Below are 25,415 nucleotides of genomic sequence, written 5' to 3' on the forward strand. Positions count from 1 at the left end.
AGGTGTTCAGTAATTTCCTGGAAGTCATTTTTTTGACCGACCGCATGCATGGCCCCATGCCCAAAACAGTTCCAGGGAATCAGGGCTTGCAGTCGGTCTAGTTCGGTAGTTTAAAAACTAAAACTACAGTCAATAGTCTTACCCTGGAGACTGTTCCCCTTGTTTGTGGGAATGTTTCCACCGAACAGTGTCTTTCTAAGTGTTGTCGAACCGAACGCAGGCAATCATGGAAGTCCAGCAGTGTTTGGGAGTTTCAGTATCCGAAAATAGTTTCACGAACTCGACCAAACACCACTGCCTGCGTTCATGTGAACAAGATGGCCGCCACCTTGTGGTTGTCCATAGGAATTGCGGCCACCCAGACAAACACTTGGAACACGGAGGTGGAAGTTGTTATAAAGTAGCAATTAGGCTTAACAAGCTCCAGGGTGGACTCCGGTTCGTGCGGCTGTTCGGTCCCAGAACCTTATAGTCCAAATACATGTACGCTTTACAAGGTCCATAGTCTAGGGGCAGGAGGCTGGCAAGCAGGCTCCTCCAGGAACTCATGGCAAACTCACTTGAAAAGGGGAGTTTGTCACAATCATCGATTTCCTCATTAACAACGTTACCCAATCTCACCTGCCAGTACTGACTTTATCATCGTCTTCTTCCTCATTATCAGAGGCTAGAAAAGGGACCGTGGCCAAATCCTCGACCTCTGCCCGTATTTGCCCAATGATGCTCAGCTCATGAATTTTACAATCTATTCCAGAACTTCGACACTGCTTTATGGCAATTTCTATATACCGGTGATACTTTACAAGGAAAAAAGGAAAATGATGGGCATTCAGCAATCACTACGTCTATAATGTATATACAGACATGAGCACATATTGAGATATAAATACACACATAGTTCTGCTGTAAATAACTTGACATACACATGTACACATAACATACCTCGGTACAGTCACTGAGAATTAGCACACTCATATCTGTTGGATTTATATTGATGGTTTTTAATTCTATCAAGTTGTTCAGTGAATTTCCACCTACAGTAGAATGAAATGATGAGTAATCTTCTTGTAAGGCAGATCAGTCATACTGCAAAGCTATAATTCAAAGATCTTACCTGATACAACAACCAGGGAAGGCATGTAACTGCTGTCAGCAGGATCCACAATGATCATCAGTCTGTGGACCAAAACATCAGGGAAGATCTCCAAACGTATCCAGTGCTGAGCAAGAAAACCGTTAGGATTATTCACTAAAGCGCGAATTCAAGGTTAATTTCCAAGCAGAGTAATTTTACCACATGACAGGATGCTTCATATTTGCATATCTTTCTCTACTCAAAACTCCAGCAGCATAGAAACATAACCAATCAGAAAAAAGTTATGATGCCCATAAAAGGCCCTGTCTATGACATCTTTCTTTGCTGCTCCAGCCATACAACAGGTCAGAGTATTTTACCTCTCTGGTATATTCCTATTTTACACCGTCTTTTAATTGTCATATTACTCTATATATTTTGCTACATCTGCTACCTTGGCCCCCTATACCGGTCCCTTACACTTTATCCCTCAGTCTACCCCTTTTAATTTCCACTGGTACTGCCTGGCGATCCGCGGGCGCCAAGACTGCCCGTGTCGCGCTCGCCTTGCGGACCTGCCCTTCACATATTCAGGGGACTGTATGGGGACAGGTGGAGGGAGGCTGGGTCAGCGTTTTCTTAACTTGCTTATATTCGACCGCGAACCGTTACGCACCTCCACGCGGGCGGTGGCCATCTTGGATGTTGCGGCTCGCGAGATACCGGACGTCCGCCTTCCCTGCTCGCTCGGCGGATCGGGAATCACCCGATCGCCGGGCTCCTTATGTGAATACCCTCCCATGTGAACCTGGGAGAGAGAAAGCCAGTATTTTTCCTTATACCTGCCAACAGAGTCTGGCACAAATACCATGTAAAGAATATATGTATACAAGCATGCAGGCATTAAAGGAGACTGCATAATTTCCTATATCCTACACAGGATCATATGTCATTGTACCCTTCACAGGGTCATACTATATTATTATTATTATACCCTGCACAGGGTCATGCTATATTCCTATACCCTACACAGGGTCATGCTATATTCCTATACCCTACACAGGGTCATGCTATATTCCTATACCCTACACAGGGTCATGCTATATTCCTATACCCTACACAGGGTCATGCTATATTCCTATACCCTACACAGGGTCATGCTATATTCCTATACCCTACACATCGTCATGCTATATTACTATACCCTACACAGGGTCATGCTATATTATTGTCCCCTACTCAGGGACATACTATATTAATACACCCTACACTGGGTTATACTGTATTACTGTACCTGATCGTACAAATTTAATGTGGGTGTCCCCTGGGTATTTTTTCATGGCACACCACCCGATCTGCACCTTAGCATTGGTTTCCTTTCTCAGGATTACCTCCACAGTAAATCAGCTCAGTTCAAACTGATCTCCACATACATATATGGATTTTAAACACTGCCTGTCAGTTTTACATTAAAGCAACAGTACCACTCCACTTGCTGGATACGATTTGAATGCAGGATCATTAAGGAAACAGAGTGTATTGCAGAGTACCCATCACAGGGATACATATATGTATATTTACTGTACCTAGTGTACATATTGAACGTGGGTGTCCTATGGGTAATTTTTCATGGCACACCACCTGGGGTGACCCCCAGATATGCATGCAATGCTTGTAAGGTGCCAATAATTATAACGTGGGTGTCCTCTGGGTTACCATGGCACACCACCTGGGATGAACCCCAGCCGAATGCACGAGGGTCCTGCGGAGACAGGCCCCACATGCTTCTATAATAAGCCCGATTGTTAAAAACCGTGCATACAGCTCTGGAGTACATTTGTGGTGAACCCGGCTAACCAGACCACACCACTACCAGTCAGTCACGCCTGCACCACGGCTCTCAGTAGCCAGATTAAACTAATGGAGGTGACCCCTCTACACTTGGCGCAAGTATTCATACACTCAAACAATCTAAAGCAGGCACTTCAAGACGTTTAACCTGGGCGATCCCCAGTTCTACCAGGAGTCTAGCACCCCTACGTGCCGGTGAGACCAAACCCGACGACCGGGAAGACCGGACACCAAAACGGCAGCATGGGGCCTACCTTGGGAGGTGGCGAGGGAAGACGGCCGCTTCCCCGCAGAGTGCAAACAGCCGCAAGCTACAATGAAACCCCCTCCACCCCTCCCCCCAACGAGAAAACCACCGCGAACGAGCCAGACTGCAACAGCTGTGTTACGGGAGAAACAGACAGCCACCCTCAAGCCTTAACACAAACCGGGACACGTAAAGGACCGGCAGGCCTGCCCAGGCAGTGTCCGACCAGCGTGGGCAATTGCACAACGGGCAGCCAATAGCAGATCATACCCAGATTACCCACCAGCATCCCAGCACCAACGCGAACAAACAAGCCCGACAACTGGGCCCTTACACTCGAGAAGAGGGATGGCGGACACACTATTCAGACAACCGAGTCATTGTCCCAGGTATACAGACAAGGCTTCCAGGAAGGGCATAGGCTAAGGCAGACTGGACTGTTGCAGAGCGCTGCCCCCACAGCCGGCGACCCTGCTCGTCAGGCAGAGACTCTCTCTCCCATTGACCGGACACTACAAAAGCTCACCCGCTCACAGGCACTGGAGAATACTATTAAACCCGGCAAGCAACAACCAACATATTACTCACTACTATATTATAGTCTTGCATTTATGGTATGTATTTTATTTGACTGAAGTGAATCATCCCCAGCCTAAATTGTTAGCATAGAGCCTTTATTTAATTTAAATACCCCTGTTATGCTGAGGATACTTAGCAATCAGAGATCCTGCATAAGTCTTGTGCCTCTATCTAAAATAACACTGTCTTTACCTGGCATAGACTCCCTATGACACTGTAAACCACTTACTAGATTAAAGCCACAGGGGACCTCAGGTGTTCTCATTAGTGACAGTACTAAGTTTAGGCTTGTCCCCCAGACCCCAGTAATATTAACTCCCCAGATGCCATTGCAAAAAGCGTTAACTGTTACTGTACTTTAGCTTCAATATGCTGTTTATTAAGCCTGCATAAATAATTCATAATGTGCAACATATATCCTACCATTATAGCGGTCGTTACTAGTGATGCAATATCTTGGACATACATACTTCAGCACTACTAGTCAAGACAAATGCACGTTCACTCTAGCATGCTAAACGCTACTATCTTTATGTTTAACTACCTGTATTCCTCATGTCATATATATAAAAAAAAATGTGCTGTCTACACTGCAAACTTATGAAAATGTGTGCAGAAGCTGTCGTGGCTCTGCACGCCTGTTAATCTGAGCACATGAAAAATAAAGAATAAAAAAAAATGTGTGGTTCACTTTCTGGAATCCTTGGGTTTTGTAGTACATAGACAAAGATCGCTTCTCCCTCAGAGTCAGGCCAGTTCCTCGGTTTCGACATCGACTTGGAGAACTGTATTCTGCGTCTGTCTACTGCAAAGATCGCCTCTATAAGGAAAGATATCAGACGCGCTCTAAGGTTGGATACGATTCCTCTCAGGATACTCGCCCGGATTGTGGGACTCCTCCTTCTCCATACAAGCGATATTCCCGGGCCCACTACACTACAGGGCCATGCAACAACTGAAGGCCAGATACCTTAGCACCGGTCACTCATACGACCACTGGATCCCACTGTCAGCAGAAGTGAGGACGGAATTTCGATGGTGGTTACTTCACATACAAGCTTGGATTGGCAAAACGATCTTTGGCTCTTCTTCCGGATCCGAACTGCGAAGCGGTGGATGAATCCCTGCAAACATGGCCCAGCCGTTCTCCACGATAGCAAGGGTGCTTCGATACACACTCACCCACAAGATATCGCTCCTGCTCATAACACCCCTCTGGCAGAGCCAACTGTGGTTCCCGGATCTCCTGGAGATGTCTCACAAAAAAACCCTACTACTCCCTACCTTCCCTCTACTTCTGTCGGGATCTCAAGGGGAAGCCCATTCCCTCGTCCTGCAAGGACAACTGGCGCTAGTGACCTGGACGATTTCAGGGGATCCTGGTCAGTCCACGGCCTATCACAATCAACTAAAGACCTCCTATGGGACTCATGGGCTCCCAGCACCAGGAAATGCTATATTTTTGCCTGGTTGACCTGGAGTGTCTGGAGTGTGGAAAGGGATTCCGATCCCTTTACTGCCCCTGTCTCACTGATCCTTAACTAACTAACTCACTCTCTCATCTGTTCTCACTGGGACGACCATATCGATCCCTCAATGTGATCAGATATGCCATATCGGCAGAACACGTTCCGGTACAAGGCAGACCAGTAGATCAAGATCCACTGGTTTGTCGGCTACTGCGGGGTGCCAAATTAACAAGACCCCCAGCACCCAAGTATTCACGCCTCTGGCAGGTGGATGTGGTGCTGAAATTCCTTAGGGAATGGCCGGACTACCCCTATCTGTCGCTGAAACATCTCTCAGCCAAACTGACCCTCTGGTTATGCCTCGTCTCATTTCGACGGTTGGCAGACGTTGGAGCGTTCGATGTGGACGGTTTCTCTCTCACACCGGAAGGAGTTACCTTTTCCATATCGAGAAGAACCAAGTCAGATTCATCTTCAGTGTCATACCCGTATTTTGGGTCAGACCCCAAACTATGTGTTGTCAGGACACTAATGAGGTATACAGAAATCACAGCTTCCCTTCGAACTAATTCGATGGGTCAACTCCTGATTTGTTACGTAAGGCCTCATGGACCGGTGTCTACGACAACACTGGCTAGATGGGTCCGCTGGCTATTATCGTTAGCGGGCGTTGAACCTTGCTTCGGGGCACACTCTGTCAGAGGGAGCGGCAGCCTCCCAAGCCTTAACGGCAGGCGCCTCCCTAACCGACATTATGCGCTGAGCGGATTGGACGCGAGAGAGTACATTTAGGACGTTTTACTTTCGGCAAACATCTCATGCTTCCTTCACATTAGTCAATTCGAAGCTTTAAAAATGCAAATATGAAGCCTCCTGTCATGTGGTAAAATTGAAGATCATATTAGCTTTAGTGTACTAATAATCTTAATTTTAGTAATGACAGGAGGCAAATATTTCCCGCCCTATAGGATCCCTCCCATGTCTTACTCAAGGGTTGAACAGAATACGTCTTTTATGTTCAGGAAGACACGTACGATATATGGTTGTATGTTTGTTTAATAGTTAGACGTGTATCTTGAATGAACTGTATAGGGTCAATAATGGAACTTGTAACTTGAAATATGTTGTATATGTATATTTATTAAATCGCATTAGTTTAGAATTAGTATATGGATACATTAACTTTCAGACATCCATGTTTATGTCAGATTCTTAAGGTAGATTGCATGCAGACAAATCATGCCAGAGACCTTTCACCTTTTTCCTTTTCTTGCAGTATTAACGTCTTCTCAACAAGACAAAGAGTCACCCTCCATACATCTGCATCACGGAATTTCTGGAGTTGGATATGTTATTATGTTATTGAACTGTTGACGTTTCCTATGATTATGTTTATAGTTTTGTTGTTTCGCTTCAAAGAAAGAGGAAGTGATGTCATAGACAGTGCCTTTTATGGGCATCATAACTTTTTTCTGATTGGTTGTTATGTTTCTATGCTGCTGGAGTTTTGAGTAAAGAAAGATATGCAAATATTCGCCTCCTGTCATTACTAAAATTAAGATTATTAGTACACTAAAGCTAATATAATCTTCAATTACCATGCCATTTTTCAGTTACAAAATTAACTAGAATTCAGCAGTAAATGTCCCTTGATGCACAAAAAAAAAAAAAAAAAAAATTTAATTTTATCTGGCTTTATGCAATGACATGCATACATTTCTCACAATCATATACAAAGAATGATCTTCAAAGGAGTCCCATGTAGCAAAATTTCCATCTCTAAAATTACAATCCGTATTTAGTGGTAAGTGATTCAGTCTCCTATTCCAGTTTAACCAATTTAGCTGGTTAAATAAGCACCAAAAAACAAAACAAAAAAAAAAACAGATTGTGTTGAAAAATTATTATATCTTGTTTAGTATTGAAGGCGTTTTTCTTGGTAAAAAGGAAGACGAACCGGTGCATAAAATGAAAACTATTGCTTTACCATTTTACAGCCTTATTTTTGATGCCAGTCCAATGATCACAGGATATCTTTGAAATGGATAACCCTGCACACATAGGTCTTTGACATAAAACATGCTACAAAATACACACTTTCATAAAAGAAACAGGACTGCAACAACATTTTGCCAGCTTCAGTAAAGCATGCAACACATTTTTGATTTTGAACTATATGTAGGAAAGATTTTGTATGTAGCAGGGGACTTTACAATTAAAAAGTATGAGACAGTAAAGAAGATGGTCAACCCCTAATTATGGTCATGTACCACTGGTCTCATATATTCCAAGTACTACCTATGAGTTCTCCAATGTTGAATTGAATTGTTTAGAACACTACACTATAATTGCAAATTCGTTTTTGTTTTTTTCCCCCCAATTTTTCTTCAAACCTAATCAATCCATTTTGGATACGACAATTACATTTCATCTAGTGTTAAGAAGGAACAGACAATTTCCTACTAATTTCCTACTAACCTAATAACACATGTGAAGACTACATGCTGAAAAGCAGAAAATAGACATAATTGAAGCTTGGCTACTGACCATATACAGACACATTCTTGCCTGCCAGGGGTAAAGCACCCTCCGTTAACCAATGATGCTGACTTTAATTCTATAATTTAGCTGTTTTTGTTTTTACTGTATCACCTTTATCCAAGACATTGCATATACATAACCAGCAATGAGCGCAACAGGGCACAGAATCTGTTTTAATGTAAGTTAGTTTTTACTTTGAATTGATTACATATGGGTATTCACCTTCACATCTAGACAGAAAGCCGTAAAGGACACGGAATTACAAATTACCTTTGAAGCTATAACAAACACCAAAACACACTGCTAACTTCACTAATACACAAGACACCTACATATATTCATTTTAGGTACACTAAAGCTGAGAGGTCATGGGATATCGCATGCCCAAATCCACAGTTCGACTTGCCTTTCCTTGTGATCCAGAAGATTGCCAGCACTGATCACTGCCATCAATAAGACATGATGCTTGATTTACAGATGAAGACACATTCAAGTTTTTCACAATCCTGGACCAATCATCCAATAACATTCCCCGTTGTCCACTATGACGCCGTTTAAGTTGTTTTCCAGAACGACCACAAAATACTGGTAACTGGCCTAGTTTTGGATGCAAAAAGAATAAGGTTTATTAACAAAACACAAAAAAAAAACACTAGAAAGAAAAACAAAAAAAAGAAAAGAAAAACAGAATTGCAAAACTTGCATTTAATTAAAAAAATAAAAAAAAAGTTACCTGGTTCATTTATTCTGCCAAACGTATGGCGTGTATTGTGTTTGCGATTTTTAAAGCAGGTTTCACAAAAATCAAAGTCATCACAGTTGCGGCATTTGAATCGGGACCCATGAATAGGAAACATCTGACAGCCATCACAGCTATGGGAGAAATAAAAAAAGCAATCATGTTACTCAGATAAAGGTGAACCACTGCTAATTTACTATGTGGCGAGGCTTCATATTTTGTACATCCTTCTTAACTGCACCTCTAAACAGCAGCAATCAGCCTAGTATCAAATAAACCAATAAAGAAAAAGAAAGTCATCAACAAGACCCTCTTCTTTTTTGCTGTTCAAGCCTCCAAGACAGGTCTGAGTATTCTGCTCTTCCTGATTTCTGCTAGTCATTTTACAATTATTTGTCCTTTGCTATTTCTGTCATTTATACTTTGTTACTTGCTACATTCCCATTAGACATTTTACCGTTCAGCCTTGTTATGTTTCTACTCTATGGATTTCTCATACACTGTTTTCTTTCAACCCTTCTATGTTCTCTTTGCTAATTTCAGGTCCCATACCATAGTCTAGAAAGTTAAATTACAAAAATTGGCCTCATTGGAATAAAAAAAGTTAGTGCGAGAGAAAAATAAATAAAAGAGACATGACCTTCTAATGCAAAATAAAAATTGCATACAGTAAATCAATAGTAAACTTGTACAAAGTGGTTCTGGTTAAAAATCCAGCACATTGAAGTATTGGCATGTTCTATTAAAGTAGTGGGTAATACTTACGTTACTCCAGGATGAATACTTGGGACCAATTCCATTTCCGACAACAATCCTGTCCAGTGAGACTGCTGTGGAAAATCTACAATCACATCTTTTCCATTGGCACTGAACGCTGAATGAACAATAAAAAATTTTTTTTTTAAAAAGTTTTATTTATTTGAGCTGATGCTATGTTCCTTGAAACTTGCAATATCACATTTACATTGGGAAAGGGAAAAAATAAACCCACAAAGATTAGCAATGCAAGTTTTGATTACGAGGCCCTGTTGCCCTATCTATTGTGACAAATTCTTAAATAACCATTATTATTATTTTGTGTATACCGTACTTATCCACTGTGATCGTTCTTGCAGCATAAATCTAACAGTGCCAGTATGCTCTTTGCTGGTACCGATTGCATCACGGAGAGCAACAGAGTTTGCTTAAATTGATGTTCCTGCTGTATTATTTTACAAACACCACAGAGAAGTATAACAGAGTGGAATGAAAGCTTTTTGAGGCATGGTTTCTCTCAGGTGTTTTCTGATGGGAATAGATTGGAAGACTGACCGCAAAAATGTTAGTTACCCATATTGCAAGACTAGCAGCACAGAGCAAGTTTGACCTGATAATACTATAGGAACAGAACTATTCTAAAAGGTAAATGCACATTAAGAAACACACACATTTGAAACTGGAAATCTAGTCCCGAACCTACCTAACCTTTTTGACTTTGATAAAAATGTGTACTTGCCATGTGCTCCAAGCCAACATTCATTATAGGTAGGTTTTATCACCACTCCTAAGTATGAAGTTTACAGAGGAAAAATGCATTCTTTAACATACATTTATACAATGATGAGACCGGTGCTCAAAATTTCCACTCTCCAATAGCCATTGTCGAATTACAATTTAACCCTGGCAAGTAGAACGTCATCCCTGATCGGTGTGACATGAATCCTCCCGGCTTGTAGTGGCAAGCAACTTTTAGGCCTGGCTGGTAGCGAAGGACTTGAAATTTTGAGCACTGGATGAAACTGATGTGTAAACCATGAGCATGTATTTCCTCATGTGTGAATGACAACAAATAGGGGACCCTAACATACAACTGAAAATATGCATTACCTTTCACAACCCCCACGCTTCTATGAGTTACAGATCCCCATTTATATTTTGGTGTAGTAACTGAGGCCTTCACTCGTACTTTGTCACCAATCTTGATGTGAGAAGGAGAACTCTGTGGTGGGAAACCTGGAGATTTCAATAGTAAAACATAAGTGCTTTTGTTTCTTCAATCCTATGTCCCCTGTCCTCAATCTACAGCCATGTACATCTAAGAGAGATTATGCTCACCTAGCAGTTCTACATGGATGTATCGCACCCAGTACGTTCCGCCTTTTTGCTGCCAGTCACACTGAACGTTTAAGTCATGTAGTCCATCGCGATCCAACTTTATAACTTTACCTACATCACCCTCACAAACTTCTTCATATGTCCGGCAGCAACGCACCATCATACCAACCTAGGATGGAGAAAAAAAAAAGTACAATTTAATGGACAAATGGAGTTACGGTTCAAAACAAACATTGTGGATGGAGCAATACTTTCTACCTTACAAAAAGAGCAGCAAATTGGGAATGTCAAATGTTCCTGGGATGAATTAGTATAGATAGACCGTTTGTGGTTGGCACCGAACAGAGGGATAATGCCAGAGGACTCCAGACACTATAACCAATTACATTTTCTTTAACACAAACTTTAAGAGCTTAGAACAGCAAAACCTAAAACAGCATGGACAGCACACGTGTATAATATACTAAATGACTTCTAAAGCAAAGATAACACCATGTTCAACATATGAAATATAAAACTATAGATACTTTGGCTAACCAGATTTTTTTTTAAAGGAGAAAACCAGATGCAGGGGATGTAGCCACCGGAACCTAGCAGAATCGAAGGAAGTTGTCCAACAGTGCTAAAATCCAGGCAATATTTATCATACTTGGAGCGTTCGTTTATATTGCAGGGTACAATATCTGCAAAGGCACTTCTTTATCGAGAGGGCAGGTGATCCATGGAATAGAAATTGGTTATTAAAGATCTGAGACTATAAGAGAACTCAAGTATGACTGGGATATGCATAAGACTATTGTAATAACCATCAGTTATTATGCATGTTTTATGAGCAGCTTGATGTGGCATTGAATTTTTATCCACTTTCAAATGCTGAGCTTCTATACACGCCTACAAACAGTGCTGTGTATCATCCGAATGGTTCGTGGGTATCTTCAGTGCAATGTTCGCCACTACAAGGCGTTCGGACACTGGCTGGATGGTTGTACCAAGAGAATGAAACTATAATGGACGTAACATTTTTCACATATGAGTGATTTCCATAAAGTGCATACCAACACAACCAAAAATGGCACACACTGATTACACACTAAAGTGAGGATGAAAAGGTCAACTATGCAGTCAAGTTAATTTAAAAGTAATTTGCAATTAAACCCAACAATACCACATACATTAAAAGAAGAAATAAAAACATACCTGTATATTCTCTCTCACATACACTGCATAGTCATCATTGCTTAGGAAATAAGCTCTTTTCTTGTATGTTTGGCTTTCTGTCACAACTGCCCCATTTGTCTGTAAAATAAAGGCGTTACTCATTGAACTCGGAACACTTATAGTTCTGCAAACAATTATTAAATGCCAAAATAAATGTATTTTCCAAAGTTTAAGCATTAAACGATAACTCCCACCACATAACTCAAGCTCATTTAAAGCTGTTAAGGGTACAGGAGTGTCCAGGTGCCATTGCCGTCATACCTCAAGGGGATAAACCGTTTTGCAACAGTAATCCCGAATTTGGGGCTGAGGCACCTGGATCTTCTGTTTTTTGGCATCCTTCCTCTCTGCACTGCATTATGAGGAAGGTTTAATTGGGCGTCCAATCCTAGTCTGAGAGCATCAACTGATGTTCTCAGCCTACCACTTTGCCTAATTGAAAGAAAAATCATTTTGTATTCTATAAACACAGGGTTAGTCTTACTCAAAGGATGGGCTGAACAATGATTAGCAGTGACACTAACCACTGGATATGCGGACTCCAGTTCTTCAACTTCTTCCACAACCTCTTCATCGGATTCTTCAGAAGCAGTCTCAATGTCAGATAACTCTGTAACCTGGATTTCAGGATGATCCACCAGCCATCCAACTAAAGCCTCAACCCCTGTGAGAAACCAAGCCAACACATCTTAAACACTAGCCTTTCCAACAAAACAGCCAATTTAAAAAAAAAAAAAAAAAAAACATTAAAATCCGTTGCTAATGGAAGTTTATATCCATTACAAATATAGATTACATTTTTGTTGCAGTGTTTTCTCTCCAGAATACCTCTAAATGAATTCACATTGGGTGAAGTTTGTAGTGATGGTGTATACATGGGGAAGGAAACAGAATATATGTGGGAAAGAGTCCAAACCTCAAAGTGTCTGGTTTCTTTTTGTAATGAAAAGATCAAAAAGAATCTCCACAATTACGTTATGTGTTTTGCTCAATGGGGTGCACACATTCTTTATTGGTGAGGCAAGTATAAAGTTATGAACTACATGTACCATGATGCTTATGGAATTGCTGGCACAGCATTATGGAAAATGCAGTTTACAGACATTTGCAATTCAGAGGCGTGCATTAAATGGTGTGGTTGCCAAAAAATCTGCAAAACTCTTATCTAAAAGAACGATTACAAAGCAAAAAGTATTTGAAGTGGGATGGCATCATGTTTGTTAGGGATTTAGACTCACGGCTTTGAAGTTAGAAAAGTATTTTTTTTTTTTTCTCCCAAGGGGAGTACAACTGCACTTAATGATCTTGTTCTGCTATATTAAACCTCCCACTCAGATTCTCAACATGATGATGGGCACTCATTTTAATACAGACTTGGACTTCAGGTCAAGGAAATGGTAAGAATGAGTAGCAGAAGAACAAGCTGTGCTTGCATTTCAAATAACTTCAGCGTCCGCCTAGTAGCTAGGATGTCAGCCATTCCTACAAAACTATTAGGAAACGGTTTGACATCTTACTAGTGACACCATATGTTTTATATTGCAATAGAAAAAAGCAGCTTATTACAGGTACAAATGTCAATGTGTTTCTTTTTTTAGCAACCATTTTAAAATTATAATTCAGGTTGGTTAGTAACACATAGACAAAGACTTTTGTCACTTCTCCTCTGGATCACGGTCTTGAGAACAGAGGATCTTCATATAGAATATGTGTGCTATATTGATAGCATTGCCCTCAATATATATGGGTATATTAAAGAAAAGGCTTTAAAAAAAAAATAAAAAAAAAAAAACACTATAATACCCAGCTTGCAAACTAACTAAGTAATATAGAATGCCCATTATGTTCTCAAGCATTCTGCACTTTCTATGGGACAAAATAATATAATTAACCTGTTTAAGAAAATTAACTAGTTTGAATGAAAATTAAAGAGTATCAAAAAATTTAACTGGACCTACCTGGACTGCTTGATGCAGTTCCGGAAATTCCAGACAGAGATTTAAGTGCAAACTCAATGTTCTTCCTTTGAAAGCCCATGTCCATTAGCTGAACCACAATAGGAACAGGTGGAGTGGGAGATTGCTTGCGTTTCTTAACTTTAGGTGGACGGATATGCTGAACTGTGACAGGTGAAGAGACCTCACTTGAACTGCAAAAGTCCTCAAACAGAGGTGTGGATGGATGGGTGGACTCCACTGCCAAAAACTGACAAACAGCCAGAGCCGCAGCCTAGAAATAGAAACCAAAGAAATATAATGAATTTTACACTTCATATGGGAAACAAATAGCCATAATGAACATCTAAAATACAGTGTGATCATAATAAAGGAAATATCTAAGCTATGAAATTAAAGTAGCACTACAAGCATCATAACAACTACAAATGTAAGTAGTGAAAGCATTAATGAATGGTTTGGAGTCTGACCTCAATCCTCCAGACACTGCTCTCTGCTCCTTTTTTTCCAAGTTTCAGTGGCAGGAGCTCCGAGTAGGAGTTCCAATAGCGCTTATGACCTAACCCGGCTCAGCTGACCGCTCTCAATGAATTAACCCTTGCAGCCCCATGCTTATCTCATACAGAAAGTTTATAGTTTTAAGTCATGAAGCGGCACCTGGTGGACCCCAGGTAAGACAAATAATTAGAAAACACAAATTGCATTGTTGGGGAGGGCACCAGGGTAGAATAACCTTCTGTAGTGCACAGTAAAATTTATAGTGCTTGAAGGGTTCCATTAAAAACAACATTATTAAATAGATACCAGATCTTTTACAATTTATGTGGGGGAAAAAAAAGCTAAATACTCTGAAAAATGTTGTGCTATAAAAAAAGGGTTCCAAGTATGCAAACCATTCTTTACTCTCTGCGTGAGATCCTTTTAGTATGTCACACAGGAGTCTTATGGCCAGGGGAAATGGTTTATGTTGGCATTAGTTGTATGTTGGCATGTAGGGTTATTCACGGAAGTGAGAATTCAAAGAACATTTCAAATTTAAGGTCAAACTAGCACAAATGAAAAAAGTCTCCAAGTTATTTCGGCTACTCTGGCTTTAAATTTGAAGTTCACGTTAAATTCTTCTTTTAGTAAACAACTCTGTCAATTTAACCCCTTAAGGACACATGACGTGTGTGACACGTCATGATTCCCTTTTATTCCAGAAGTTTGGTCCTTAAGGGGTTAAACACTTTGCTGACACTTAACATAGATAAATATTTTCAAGTAAAAAATCAAGCAAAAAAAATCAAGTAATTTAACTCCTAAACAGCAGGTAAATGGACAGTGGAGGGCATATTATGTGCACCCTTGTCATACTACTCCATTTAAAGGTGCCTAAAAAAATTTTTTTTACAAAGAATTTTTTTTTTTTTAAACAAAACATTGAATTCAATGCATTCACAGCATGCAGCAGCATCAGGCTGTGCTTGATAATGCCAAACACAAAGAAATATAAATTTAAGGGACTCTCCGCTGTCAAAACTACTGCAACTCAATGAAGCTTTTTTGGGGAGATTAAGCTATTGGGTGCCATCATCAGGTGTTAATCTGTTGAAATAAAAATGTTTACCAAATTTGGATAACCAGGCACCCACCTGCATTGTCTCCTCTGCAACCATACTCTTAAGGAATATTGTCTTGAGGGTTGGTAACCGTACACCCTATACTCACAAAGGTTAGCCAGTGATATGTCATTACACACAAATGGCAAGGTTAATAATTGTTAAGCCTGCAGGGCATGGTCCATGCACCAAGAATTAGAATGTTCCTTTAAGCTAAGGTGGTTGTGGTGCTTGTACTGACCTTTACAAAGTTATGTTCTAGAAAGATAATAAACCTGGTGAGTGAAAATGCAGGTTAAACTTCTTGCAGACCATACCTCAAGTTCCTGTTTGTCAAAGATGGCTTTCACAGGAGACGGCTGAGTAGCAGCGGTTAACAATTGCTGTAAAAGTATCATAGGAGGCTGAGGTCCCTCTGGAGACATATCACCAATATCAGGAGAAGCTGCAGCACCCTCATCTTAAAGAAAAACCCAAACAGAGTAAATTTCCACCTTCAGAGGTAAATGCCAGTTAGCAGAATATTGCATAAACTAACAAGATTGTAAGAGAGAATTGCAAACAAAGCAGAAAGTTCATTTTTCCCCTTTTAATGGACAACTCTGTGCACCATATCAGCATCATTACGGATTGGCAAAAAAAAAAAAAAAAAACAGCATTTTGGACATGGACATTTTATATTACACAGCAAAAAGATCTCAAATACCACAGTAGAGTCAAAAAGGTATGAGCCCCATTGGATGATTTAAATTAAATTTGCTTACAAAAACTGTGGGAAATTTGATTACCATCCCGCGTTGGCATTACCCTATCCTTTCCTCCGGTGCCCTCTTGCTACCTCTCTCCATTTCTAGTTTTACCTGTCTATGTTAAAGGATTTGGTCTTACCTTATTGGCACTGTCTGTCATATAAAATGATTGCGTGTTCTTTGTATTTTACCTTCATTACACAGATAAGGCCATGTGCTTGTATTGATATAGGTTTATTCTTGTTACCTGTGCAGACTGTCATTCTGCCTTTATATGATAATGTGATTCTCACTCTGTACTGTGTTTTCTTACTAAAAGGACCACGATAGGCACCCAGACCACTTCAGCTCAATGAAGTGGTCTGGGTGCCAGGTCCATCTAGAGTTAACCCTGCAGCTGTAAACATAGCAATTTCAGAGAAACTGCTATGTTTACATTCAGGTTAATCCAGCCTCTAGTGGCTGTCTCATTGACAGCCGCTAGAGGCGCTTCCGCGCTTCTCACTGTGAAAGTCACAGTGAGAAGATGCTGACGTCCATAGGAAAGCATTGAGAAATGCTTTCCTATGGACTGAATGAATGCGCGCGCATGCGCATTCGGCGGATGAAGTCGGAAGAGGGAGGAGAGTCCCCAGCGCCGAGGGAGCCCGGCGCTGGAGAAAGGTAAGTGTTGAACCCCTTAAACCCTCTTGAGCCCAGCAGGAGGGGGACCCTGAGGTTTAGGGGGGGTGTGACTTATTAACACTATAGTGCCAGGAAAACAAGTTTGTTTTCCTGGCACTATAGTGGTCCTTTAAAGAAATACAATAAGAAAATACCACTGTAGATATGATTCGTACATACCAGATGGAATTAGTCCAAGCTCCTGAACAGATGGCTGGGATAATATCTGTCTTAGTCTATCTTGATGTGAAAGAAGAGCCCAACCAGCTTTTAGTATGTACAGCTTTAATTGCTGACACCTCAACCTGTCCAGATCCACTTGGTCTGTGAAAAAGAAATGTGCATTCATTCACTGAAACGTAAGGATCTGTTACGTACGCAGGCTTGGTGGAAAGTACCCTTTAAGGCCTGAATAGTAGTGTAATAATACATATTCCATTAGCTGCAAAGAGTATGGGCACACACTTTGTGCAAAAAACAAATCCTAAAAAGTTTATTATATTTGAACAGCAAAGTGAAAACGTTTTGGACCTGAATTTGAATGAAACTAAAACTAGTTCTGAAATAAGACTAACATTTTTGTATTTACATTTTTCACCCCAGAACTTGAAATCCATATGATAAATGACAGTTACTGACCGATAAGATGTTTAACAAACCAAAGTTGCAATCAGTTACCTAACTATTAAACAGGTAGTGCCTGGCACTAGAAATTTAAGAAAAATAAGCATGCACCTGTGTTTCTCCACTGCAAACATACCTAGTTAATCTCAGAAATGTTTTAGTCATATGATTTTTTTTTGATTTTTTTTTTAAACAAATGTGAGTTTAAATGTATAAAAGCAGGAGACAAATAATGAGCTAAAGTATAATTGTGTCCTCTCTCAGAGGGGTGCAACTATAACCACCATATCTACATGAAGAAACCAATCATCTGTTTCACCTGACCGCTTTCATTTGCAATCAGTAATTTCCTGAGCCATTTTATCCCATTTGTAGTGTATACAGTTAGAACATATGCAAAATCCGACACCAGCTATGCATAAACAATGAGACACATTCATTTAAACTCCTGACAATTTTCTGAAATTGCTCCACGCCTGCTGTGGATCATGGACTAAGTGTAAGTTGCCTGATGTAGATCTAATTGCCATCACGCCATCCAGGAACTTGTTAGGACCGTACCTGCAAGCCCCTGACTGAGAGATTTCTTCAGTTTGTGTTTGTCTAGCTTGCACCCTGCCAGGTTCACCAGCTGTGCCCACACTGACAGCATCGGATCGGTAAAAGGCAGGTTGTTGACATTAAATGGCACCACCGGCAACTTAGAGGACAGAAAAGAGAAGAAATTGAAATAAATGGCTGCATGAAAAAATTCATAAAAGAAGGTTTAGAATAATGATCCATTATCCTGCACACCACCCTGCTGGTAAATATTGCAAATGCATAAAACCATGACTTACCTGCATTATCATATTCTACAGGTTGTTAACAGGAAATGTATACATTTATAGATCCGCTTTCAATGCAGAAACAAAATCAGAAGTTTAACAGAAAGGACAAAACTTAATATTAGAAATGCTGATAATAAAGTGGGAAGACTGGAATCACACACATATATTCTATAAGTAAAATACAGCCTGAAAAGTAAAGAGATCATACAATTTACTTTTACAAAAATGTGTTTCATTACAAAAATCAAAGACTGCATTTAAACAGGTGGCAAAATAAAAAAAAATTACCTAATTCTAGTATCAAACAAGCGTGCAAACTGGAGAACAACGCCTTAACGAAGTTATGTTTTTATATAGTATAACAAACAGGTAATATTTTGTAAAGACTGATGCGTTTAAAAGGGCCTCTCTAATGACCATAATCACTACAGTGCAGTGAAATGGTTATGGAGTTAAGAGGTTATGGGGGGACATCCCATGGTATTTATTAGACTGCTCCTAAAGTGAGCTTTAGTACACATGATGCCTAGAGTGCCAATAGAATCAGACCTGCTTTGTATATACATAACAAACTTCTCTTGAAAATCACAGACCTTAAATAACAAAATGTAAAAATAGAAAATGCAACCAGTTCAGAAGTGGAAGAGCAATGCATGCTGATAATCGGATTGCTAGAATGTTCAGTGTAATAAGTCGGGGGACGGATTAACAGCCAAGCTTCGTATGCCAACAAAGTGTTATTGTGTTCTAATAGAGGGATTCAAGCCCCATTCTACCCTTAGCCAATAATGGAGTCCTTTGTGAAGCACATGGCCTTTCAACATGCAAAACCAATTAGGATGTTGATAAACCCTTCCCCATTCACTCCCAGAGTAATCCCTTTCCCCCCCAGGAGGCACTCTGGTTCTGTTAGATCCTAAGGGAGGTGTGTCCAGCAGAAGGAAGGGCTATCGTGTTAAAAGCCCTGTGAATAACACATTCTCTCTCTTTGAATTTCACTCTCCTCACCATCTCTCTTTATTCCATCTCCCCACAATACACACCACCACTCTTACTCTCAGCTGCTGATCAATGAAGTCGTAACTGTATCATGTGTCTATACCCGTTTCACTATGTTAATTTAGTTTATCTTCCATTCAATAAATGACTAGTTTTGGTAACAACATATACTAGCCTAATTCAAATGTATATGTATTGTTTATTTGTTTGATAAGCCTCTTAATAAATATTATTGAATAGCCAAAAACAAGGAGTGTGGTCTTTGAATTTACACTCCATTTTAAAGTTTTTATTTTTAGTTATTCATTTTATTATTAATTCCATAAGTTTACTTTATTCAGCACAGTCGCCTGTGCTTGGAAACTTATAGTAGCACTCTCACGTCTATGTATTTCATAAAGAGTTTTTTTAATGAAATACTCATACTGACTGTGTTAGAATTTAATTGAATTCCAATGCAATCTAAAGATATCACTAGAAAACTCTCATGGGCAAGTCTGTAATAGTCAAAATTTTAACGAGATGTGACTGAACGTTTTGAAACATTGTGGGAACCCGGCATTGTCTCGCACGTTGTGAGACATGCTCAACGGAATCTCCTGCGGGATACTACACAGACCTCAGTGTTGTACTCTAGCAGATGCATTAGAGTATAGTGGTGTCACATGGAGTCTGGCAGGTCAAGCACCAAGAGAGAAAGAAGGTCCCCAAGGAAGAGCATGGCGGCAGCAGCCATGAGGGACAGCTTAAAGAAAGTTTCAACTACCTTCCACTGCACCCCCTGGCACACTAAGGTGCAGAGAGGTCATCTTAGACTGCTGCAGTCAGAGGCTTCCACTACTATCATGTTGAGGTGTCAAACTGTGTCTCTGTATTGTATTTGTAAATCACTGCATATGCAAACTGTAAAACAATGCTGACACTTAATAAAAGGTTAAAATTTTCAAGATGAAAAAACACTTACTGGGCTTAGCTGATTCAAAGGACAAATACGGTTGTTTCGCATTTCATGGAATTGTACAGTGATTTTTCCTTTTGGCGTAATCCGGGTAACAGTTCCCTCTCCAAATTCATCGTGCACAACTTGACCACCCAAGCGTAACCGGCTGTCTATACCACCTATGACAGCAAGTACTGCCATCAGACTTCCAACTTCAGGACACTCAGAATCAGGGAAGTAATCTTCTAAAACAGACTTGGGAAGGGGAAAAAGGGAAAAAGACAAGCAAACAAAATGTGACATGGAAACACATTAAATCCACACTAATGAAATTGCAAAAGGTCAAATTTACATTTTACTTATTGTCAGGTACGAGAACAGCAATTTTTCTTGGCTAAATAATATGCTATTAACATCACTTTATTTCAAAGCAAAAGTGGTGTTTTTCAAAAACTTTCTGGATATCGGAACAAACATTACCATATCAATGCGTTTTCCTTCAAATATGCTGGTTACAGAGTTTAGCTGTGAGTTTATGTATTTATTGATGAGGCTGTTCCATTGATGCAGTGAATGAAGGGTGCGCAGTAAAGCAACAATCTCCTCTGCCAGAGTGCTACTGTGAGTGGCTGTCAAAGATGCTTGAGGCCGTGCTTTTCTCCTCCTCAATGTTGATTCTAGGGGCAAACATCAGCAAGATGTAAAAGATTCAATATCTAGATATAGGAGTGGGGTCACAGTTTACCAAGTGCAGGAATACACATTACCTCGAAGGAGGGGGATATCAGAAGAGCAAGTGCTCAGCAGGCTACCAAGGAAGCCGAACAGTGTTTCAACAAGTAGCTTCATGTCCCTTGACCTTTCATTTTTGTCCCATGATGGAAGGACAGCTTGTAACAGTCGAACTGCAAGAATCTATGCAAGGGAGTAAAGAAGTTTATAAAATGAAATACTCATTAAAGATTTAAATGCCAAGTAATTCATAAGGCAAAATACAGGCACACAGACCAGGTGGGAGCCCTGACAAGTCTTCTGTAGTTAAAGTCCGTACAATGCAGCCAGTTCCTGAAGTATGGCAACTATAATGCTATATGTGTCATAGGCAGAGCCAAAAGCATACAAATCGTAGTGTTCTTTGGGTCATTTAAAGAGTGTAAAGCAAACATCTAAGATATAAGGATTACTGGTTAGACATATTGTGTCAGAGTGACATATAAACATTTACATTTTCAACCTTTTTTTCCTATGTGATAAAAACATACTGCAATGTGTGACTGTGTGCTATTTTGTGCTATTTTGTACAAGACTGCAAAATACCATAACATTCAACATTCTGGTTTTGTATAACAGTAAGTTACAATAAAAAGAAAAGGGGGGCGGTGCAAAACACAGAATACCTGTCTCTGTAATGAAGCTGCAGTAAAAGATTCTGGTCCCTCTACGATTTTCATTAGTAACGATATCCACTGTGACATGCTGAGCGTGCTGCACATCTGAGGCATAAGGGCTATGCTACGAATAAATCCGAGCGTGCACCAGTTTCTGTGCTGCTCCTTGTACACCATCTTACAGGACGGGGTAGCTGGAAAAAGAAAGGCTGTTTGTAAGTAAAACAAACGCAAAACAATGTTTCTAATTTAAGAAAACTTGGGTTAACATAGGTGTTAACATAGGTGTATGGAGATATTGTTCCAAATGTTAATGAAATGTAACTGTATGTGAACATTTTGTCTCTCTCAACTGTGAAATGGGTTTCTACCTGGCAGAGTTATTCAAACAGACCATGAATGGCATCATAAGATATTGTGGAGCACTAGATAAGATTGTATTATCAAAGTTTTCCTTTAGTTGCTCCTCATTCCCTCACATTAAAGGTAAACTGCTATTTCTCTAGAAAGGACACCAACGAAGAACACGTCGAAAACACCAAGAACTTAACCATGTTTAAATAAGTGACACTCCATTTTCTTTTAAATGTATAGATTTCGTAAAGGACATCACAACCCAGTTTAAGTTTGACACACGATTAATCGGAGGAGACAAATGGGTACATTGTCTCTGTCTTTCCTCCTCTCGGTCTGCTGACTGAAAAGTGCAAAGAGCAAGTCATACAGCGCCAAGATGGAGATGGCCAGCTTCAGGATAGTGCTTCAGGATAGTGGAAAAGAAGCGTGTGTCTTAGACCTCACACACATTAAAATACCTGGGAAATTACAGTTTTCATAACAGGGACACAACTTATGTATTTTGACAATTTGATTAGAAAATACTAATTTAATAATTTAACTATTACATTTTTTTATTTATTTTTTACTTTGACATCTTGTACATATTCTGAGCAGTTTTGTTAATATGTAGTTACTTTACTTATATGTAAACCTTTTTTTTTGTATTTTCACAATAAGTTGTAGCAATCCACTGGGTAGCAGAATACTGAACTCACTTGTCTTGTTCACGGTGCCACTTTCCACTAACATGCGCAGTAAGCCACACAGAGTTCTAGTGGCTTCACTCTGCATGACCTCTGCATTGATGCCAGCTGAAAGGCACAAGTTCTGCAGCAGGTTTACTGTGCACATCAACATCATAGCAGTTGGGTGTAGATTCTGGTCCACATGTTCTCCCTCTGAAATCAAAGAGAAAATGCACTGTGTAGACATAATAAAGATTTGCTTTAAAAGGAAAAATCTGAAGTACAGCAACACATTTGTTAAAAATTAATGGTTACAATGTGTGAACAGATTAATATTTAAACCATTATAATTAGGGAAAAAGCCAAGAGCAGGGATAAACTAAAGTAAAAACAAACTTTAAAAAATTGTTTAGTAATAAACGCACCAGAATCATCTTCCGTGTCGGAGTCTTCTGCCATAGGTTGCGTAGCAGGTGGGGGCTCTGTGAGTTTCAGGTCATACTTTCCCTCCTTTCCCATTCTATAAGAATTTGTACTTCCTGTATCCCACTGAACACGAATCCAGCCATCCTCTCCAAGTTCTCCAATCACACGACCCAAACCAGGGGGAGGGCCATCCTATGGGTCAACCAGAAGACTTGTTTATATACGGAATATGATGGAGGATTTCATCAAAGGATATATTTTCTTTTAACCTTGCTATCAGGAGGTTCAGATAGGCAAACAAAATTAATTTTATGAATTCAGAGACATTAAACATGCATTTTTTGAACATACGTCTTTAAAGAAATAAACTATGAAAATCATTGCGTGCACAAATGGTACAAGTCAATTGATTCTTTGTGGTTGATGTATTCTGAGTTTCATTTAGTGAGCATCAAATTGATATACTAAATTAAATCATTATCTTTTGGATCAACAGCAAAAACATGTGAGAAAGGCTGAACTTGATGGACACAAGTCTCTTTTCAGCGATGTAACTATGCAATACATTTATTACCATTTCGTGCTTTAAATATGAACATTGTTCAACGTACTGCCACTAAAGTTATTGAGTAACCTGCCTGATATGGGAGTACCATTTTTTTTTTTTTGTACACACATTCAGAAGGAAGAAGGGAAACTTTTCTCAATGTCCCTAAGCCAAGAGGCTAATTTGCAACCCAGGGGATTACACTATCAACATTCCAGCAGGGGGTATGCAATTTATATATCTGTATATCTAGATCTATCTATAGATTATACAATACTTAAAACAATTAAACACAGATCTACCCACACCAGTCAAGCAATAAGACTTGTTTTCACCACAGAAATCTCAAATTTGCAGCGAGTTTACAACTGCAAGAGATTCTGGGTCGGAATATACAAATGGATCAACCAAGAACAACCTTTTTGCTTCATTATTCTATTTTAAATATGGATTCCTTTGCGTTTATGAGTGCTGTACACAACCATTTTGAAACAACTCCGGAAGAGGTGCAAAGCCAGTAAACTACTTACTGCAGTGCTTAGCTATGGCGAGTTCTGAGACTGAATTAGTGGAGCAATGCCTAGTAGACCGAAGGTAAGAAGTCAAACCATTCTAAAACTGTTAGACTATTTTCAATGGGGTTGAGAGCCAGGAAACTCTAAACCACTAAAGTCCACTGTAGTGGTCATGATGCTTGGAGTGTCCGCATTTTTTATTAAATTAACCCCCTTGTGACAGACAAAGGCTTTTAGGAGCAAGAAGTATGCCGGTCATTTGTCAAACCCCAGCTTCTTTAGTAATGGGCAACTTATAAACTTTAGACTTAACATTATGCGCGGAAGAAACAATTTTCTAAGATTCCAGTTTTATATAAAAAAATAAATTTAAATTGCCAAATGGAGCCCAATGGGAGTTTATCCTAACACAGTATTAGGATTATCATCCTACATACCTGGTCTCCCCATTTCCAGTCCACTCCTCTCATTACTCTGGTCCCGATTTTCATCATAGCTGCCAATTCTGGGCCAGAGGCTGGAAGTTGAACAGGTGTGGTCTCCTTTCTGGACTCTTCCAGCACCGTGGCAGAGGCTCCCAACATAGAAGTACTGGCATCTTCTTCACAGTTATCAGAACTAGGACCTGGATTAAAGTGAATTAAAAACAATACACAATGTCATAAATAACTATATGAAGAATGCAATATACAGTTAAAATTAGTATGTCTTGATATCCTTCTAAAACAAAACATTATTACAAATAAAAATACTTTGTTCCAGCACCTACCAACCAGTCGAAGAATGGTCTGTGTCAGTGCCAGCATGCCAGAGTTGAGAAGCAAATTGAGGCTGTTGGCTCCATGTTGGCGAGTAAGCATATTTAACATCACCATCAAAAAGCGTGCTTGTGGTATGGTCCCCAAGCTTGGTCCACATGGATTCTCATGAGTGATTGTCTGAAGAGGGACAGGCTGGACACCTAGAAAGGCATTCACTAATTTTAAGTTTTAAGTTTTAATTTTAAGTAAACATTTTAAAATTACAGCTATAATATGGTGTTTCAAAGTATAAAACGAATCTGAAGACATAAACCAACACAGTCTGAACTTCTATTAGGGCATCTTTATTTTGGAAAACCATTGACTCACCCATTTCAACAAACCGGTTATTGGCATCAAGCAATATGTTCCTAATGTTCTGAATGGCCCAAGCATACAGCTTCCCATAGGTCACTTCTAGAAGCATTCGATTAAAGGGAGGAATAAGGTCGACATCCTTTAAGCAGTCAGTCAGAGGCTCGCTAAAACAATACAAGGAGTCAGTGGGGGGTAAGACTGACAAATCAGAAGAAAAAAAAA

General features: G+C 39.8%; 1 protein-coding gene across 4 annotated transcripts in view; it reads right to left on the reverse strand.

The window, feature by feature from the left end:
* Positions 1 to 25,415, reverse strand: part of HERC2 (HECT and RLD domain containing E3 ubiquitin protein ligase 2) — a 171,046-nt gene that overhangs the window by 63,294 nt on the left and 82,337 nt on the right. For all 4 annotated transcript variants that reach the window (XM_063459216.1, XM_063459223.1, XM_063459231.1 and 1 more), the window contains exons 34-56: positions 25,206 to 25,357; positions 24,845 to 25,036; positions 24,513 to 24,700; positions 23,013 to 23,205; positions 22,618 to 22,800; positions 21,572 to 21,756; positions 20,942 to 21,089; positions 20,655 to 20,851; positions 20,199 to 20,429; positions 17,967 to 18,105; positions 16,962 to 17,105; positions 15,687 to 15,829; positions 13,772 to 14,042; positions 12,338 to 12,477; positions 11,793 to 11,891; positions 10,596 to 10,764; positions 10,368 to 10,493; positions 9,267 to 9,375; positions 8,496 to 8,635; positions 8,169 to 8,359; positions 1,115 to 1,220; positions 943 to 1,034; positions 622 to 797 (exon numbers count right to left, since the gene is read on the reverse strand). In XM_063459216.1, coding sequence (XP_063315286.1) covers positions 622 to 797; positions 943 to 1,034; positions 1,115 to 1,220; positions 8,169 to 8,359; positions 8,496 to 8,635; positions 9,267 to 9,375; positions 10,368 to 10,493; positions 10,596 to 10,764; positions 11,793 to 11,891; positions 12,338 to 12,477; positions 13,772 to 14,042; positions 15,687 to 15,829; positions 16,962 to 17,105; positions 17,967 to 18,105; positions 20,199 to 20,429; positions 20,655 to 20,851; positions 20,942 to 21,089; positions 21,572 to 21,756; positions 22,618 to 22,800; positions 23,013 to 23,205; positions 24,513 to 24,700; positions 24,845 to 25,036; positions 25,206 to 25,357 — 3,714 coding nt within the window. The remainder of the gene's footprint in view (positions 1 to 621; positions 798 to 942; positions 1,035 to 1,114; positions 1,221 to 8,168; positions 8,360 to 8,495; positions 8,636 to 9,266; positions 9,376 to 10,367; positions 10,494 to 10,595; positions 10,765 to 11,792; positions 11,892 to 12,337; positions 12,478 to 13,771; positions 14,043 to 15,686; positions 15,830 to 16,961; positions 17,106 to 17,966; positions 18,106 to 20,198; positions 20,430 to 20,654; positions 20,852 to 20,941; positions 21,090 to 21,571; positions 21,757 to 22,617; positions 22,801 to 23,012; positions 23,206 to 24,512; positions 24,701 to 24,844; positions 25,037 to 25,205; positions 25,358 to 25,415) is intronic.

This window comes from Pelobates fuscus, chromosome 1 (genome assembly GCF_036172605.1).
Source record: "Pelobates fuscus isolate aPelFus1 chromosome 1, aPelFus1.pri, whole genome shotgun sequence".
Lineage (NCBI taxonomy): Eukaryota > Metazoa > Chordata > Amphibia > Anura > Pelobatidae > Pelobates > Pelobates fuscus.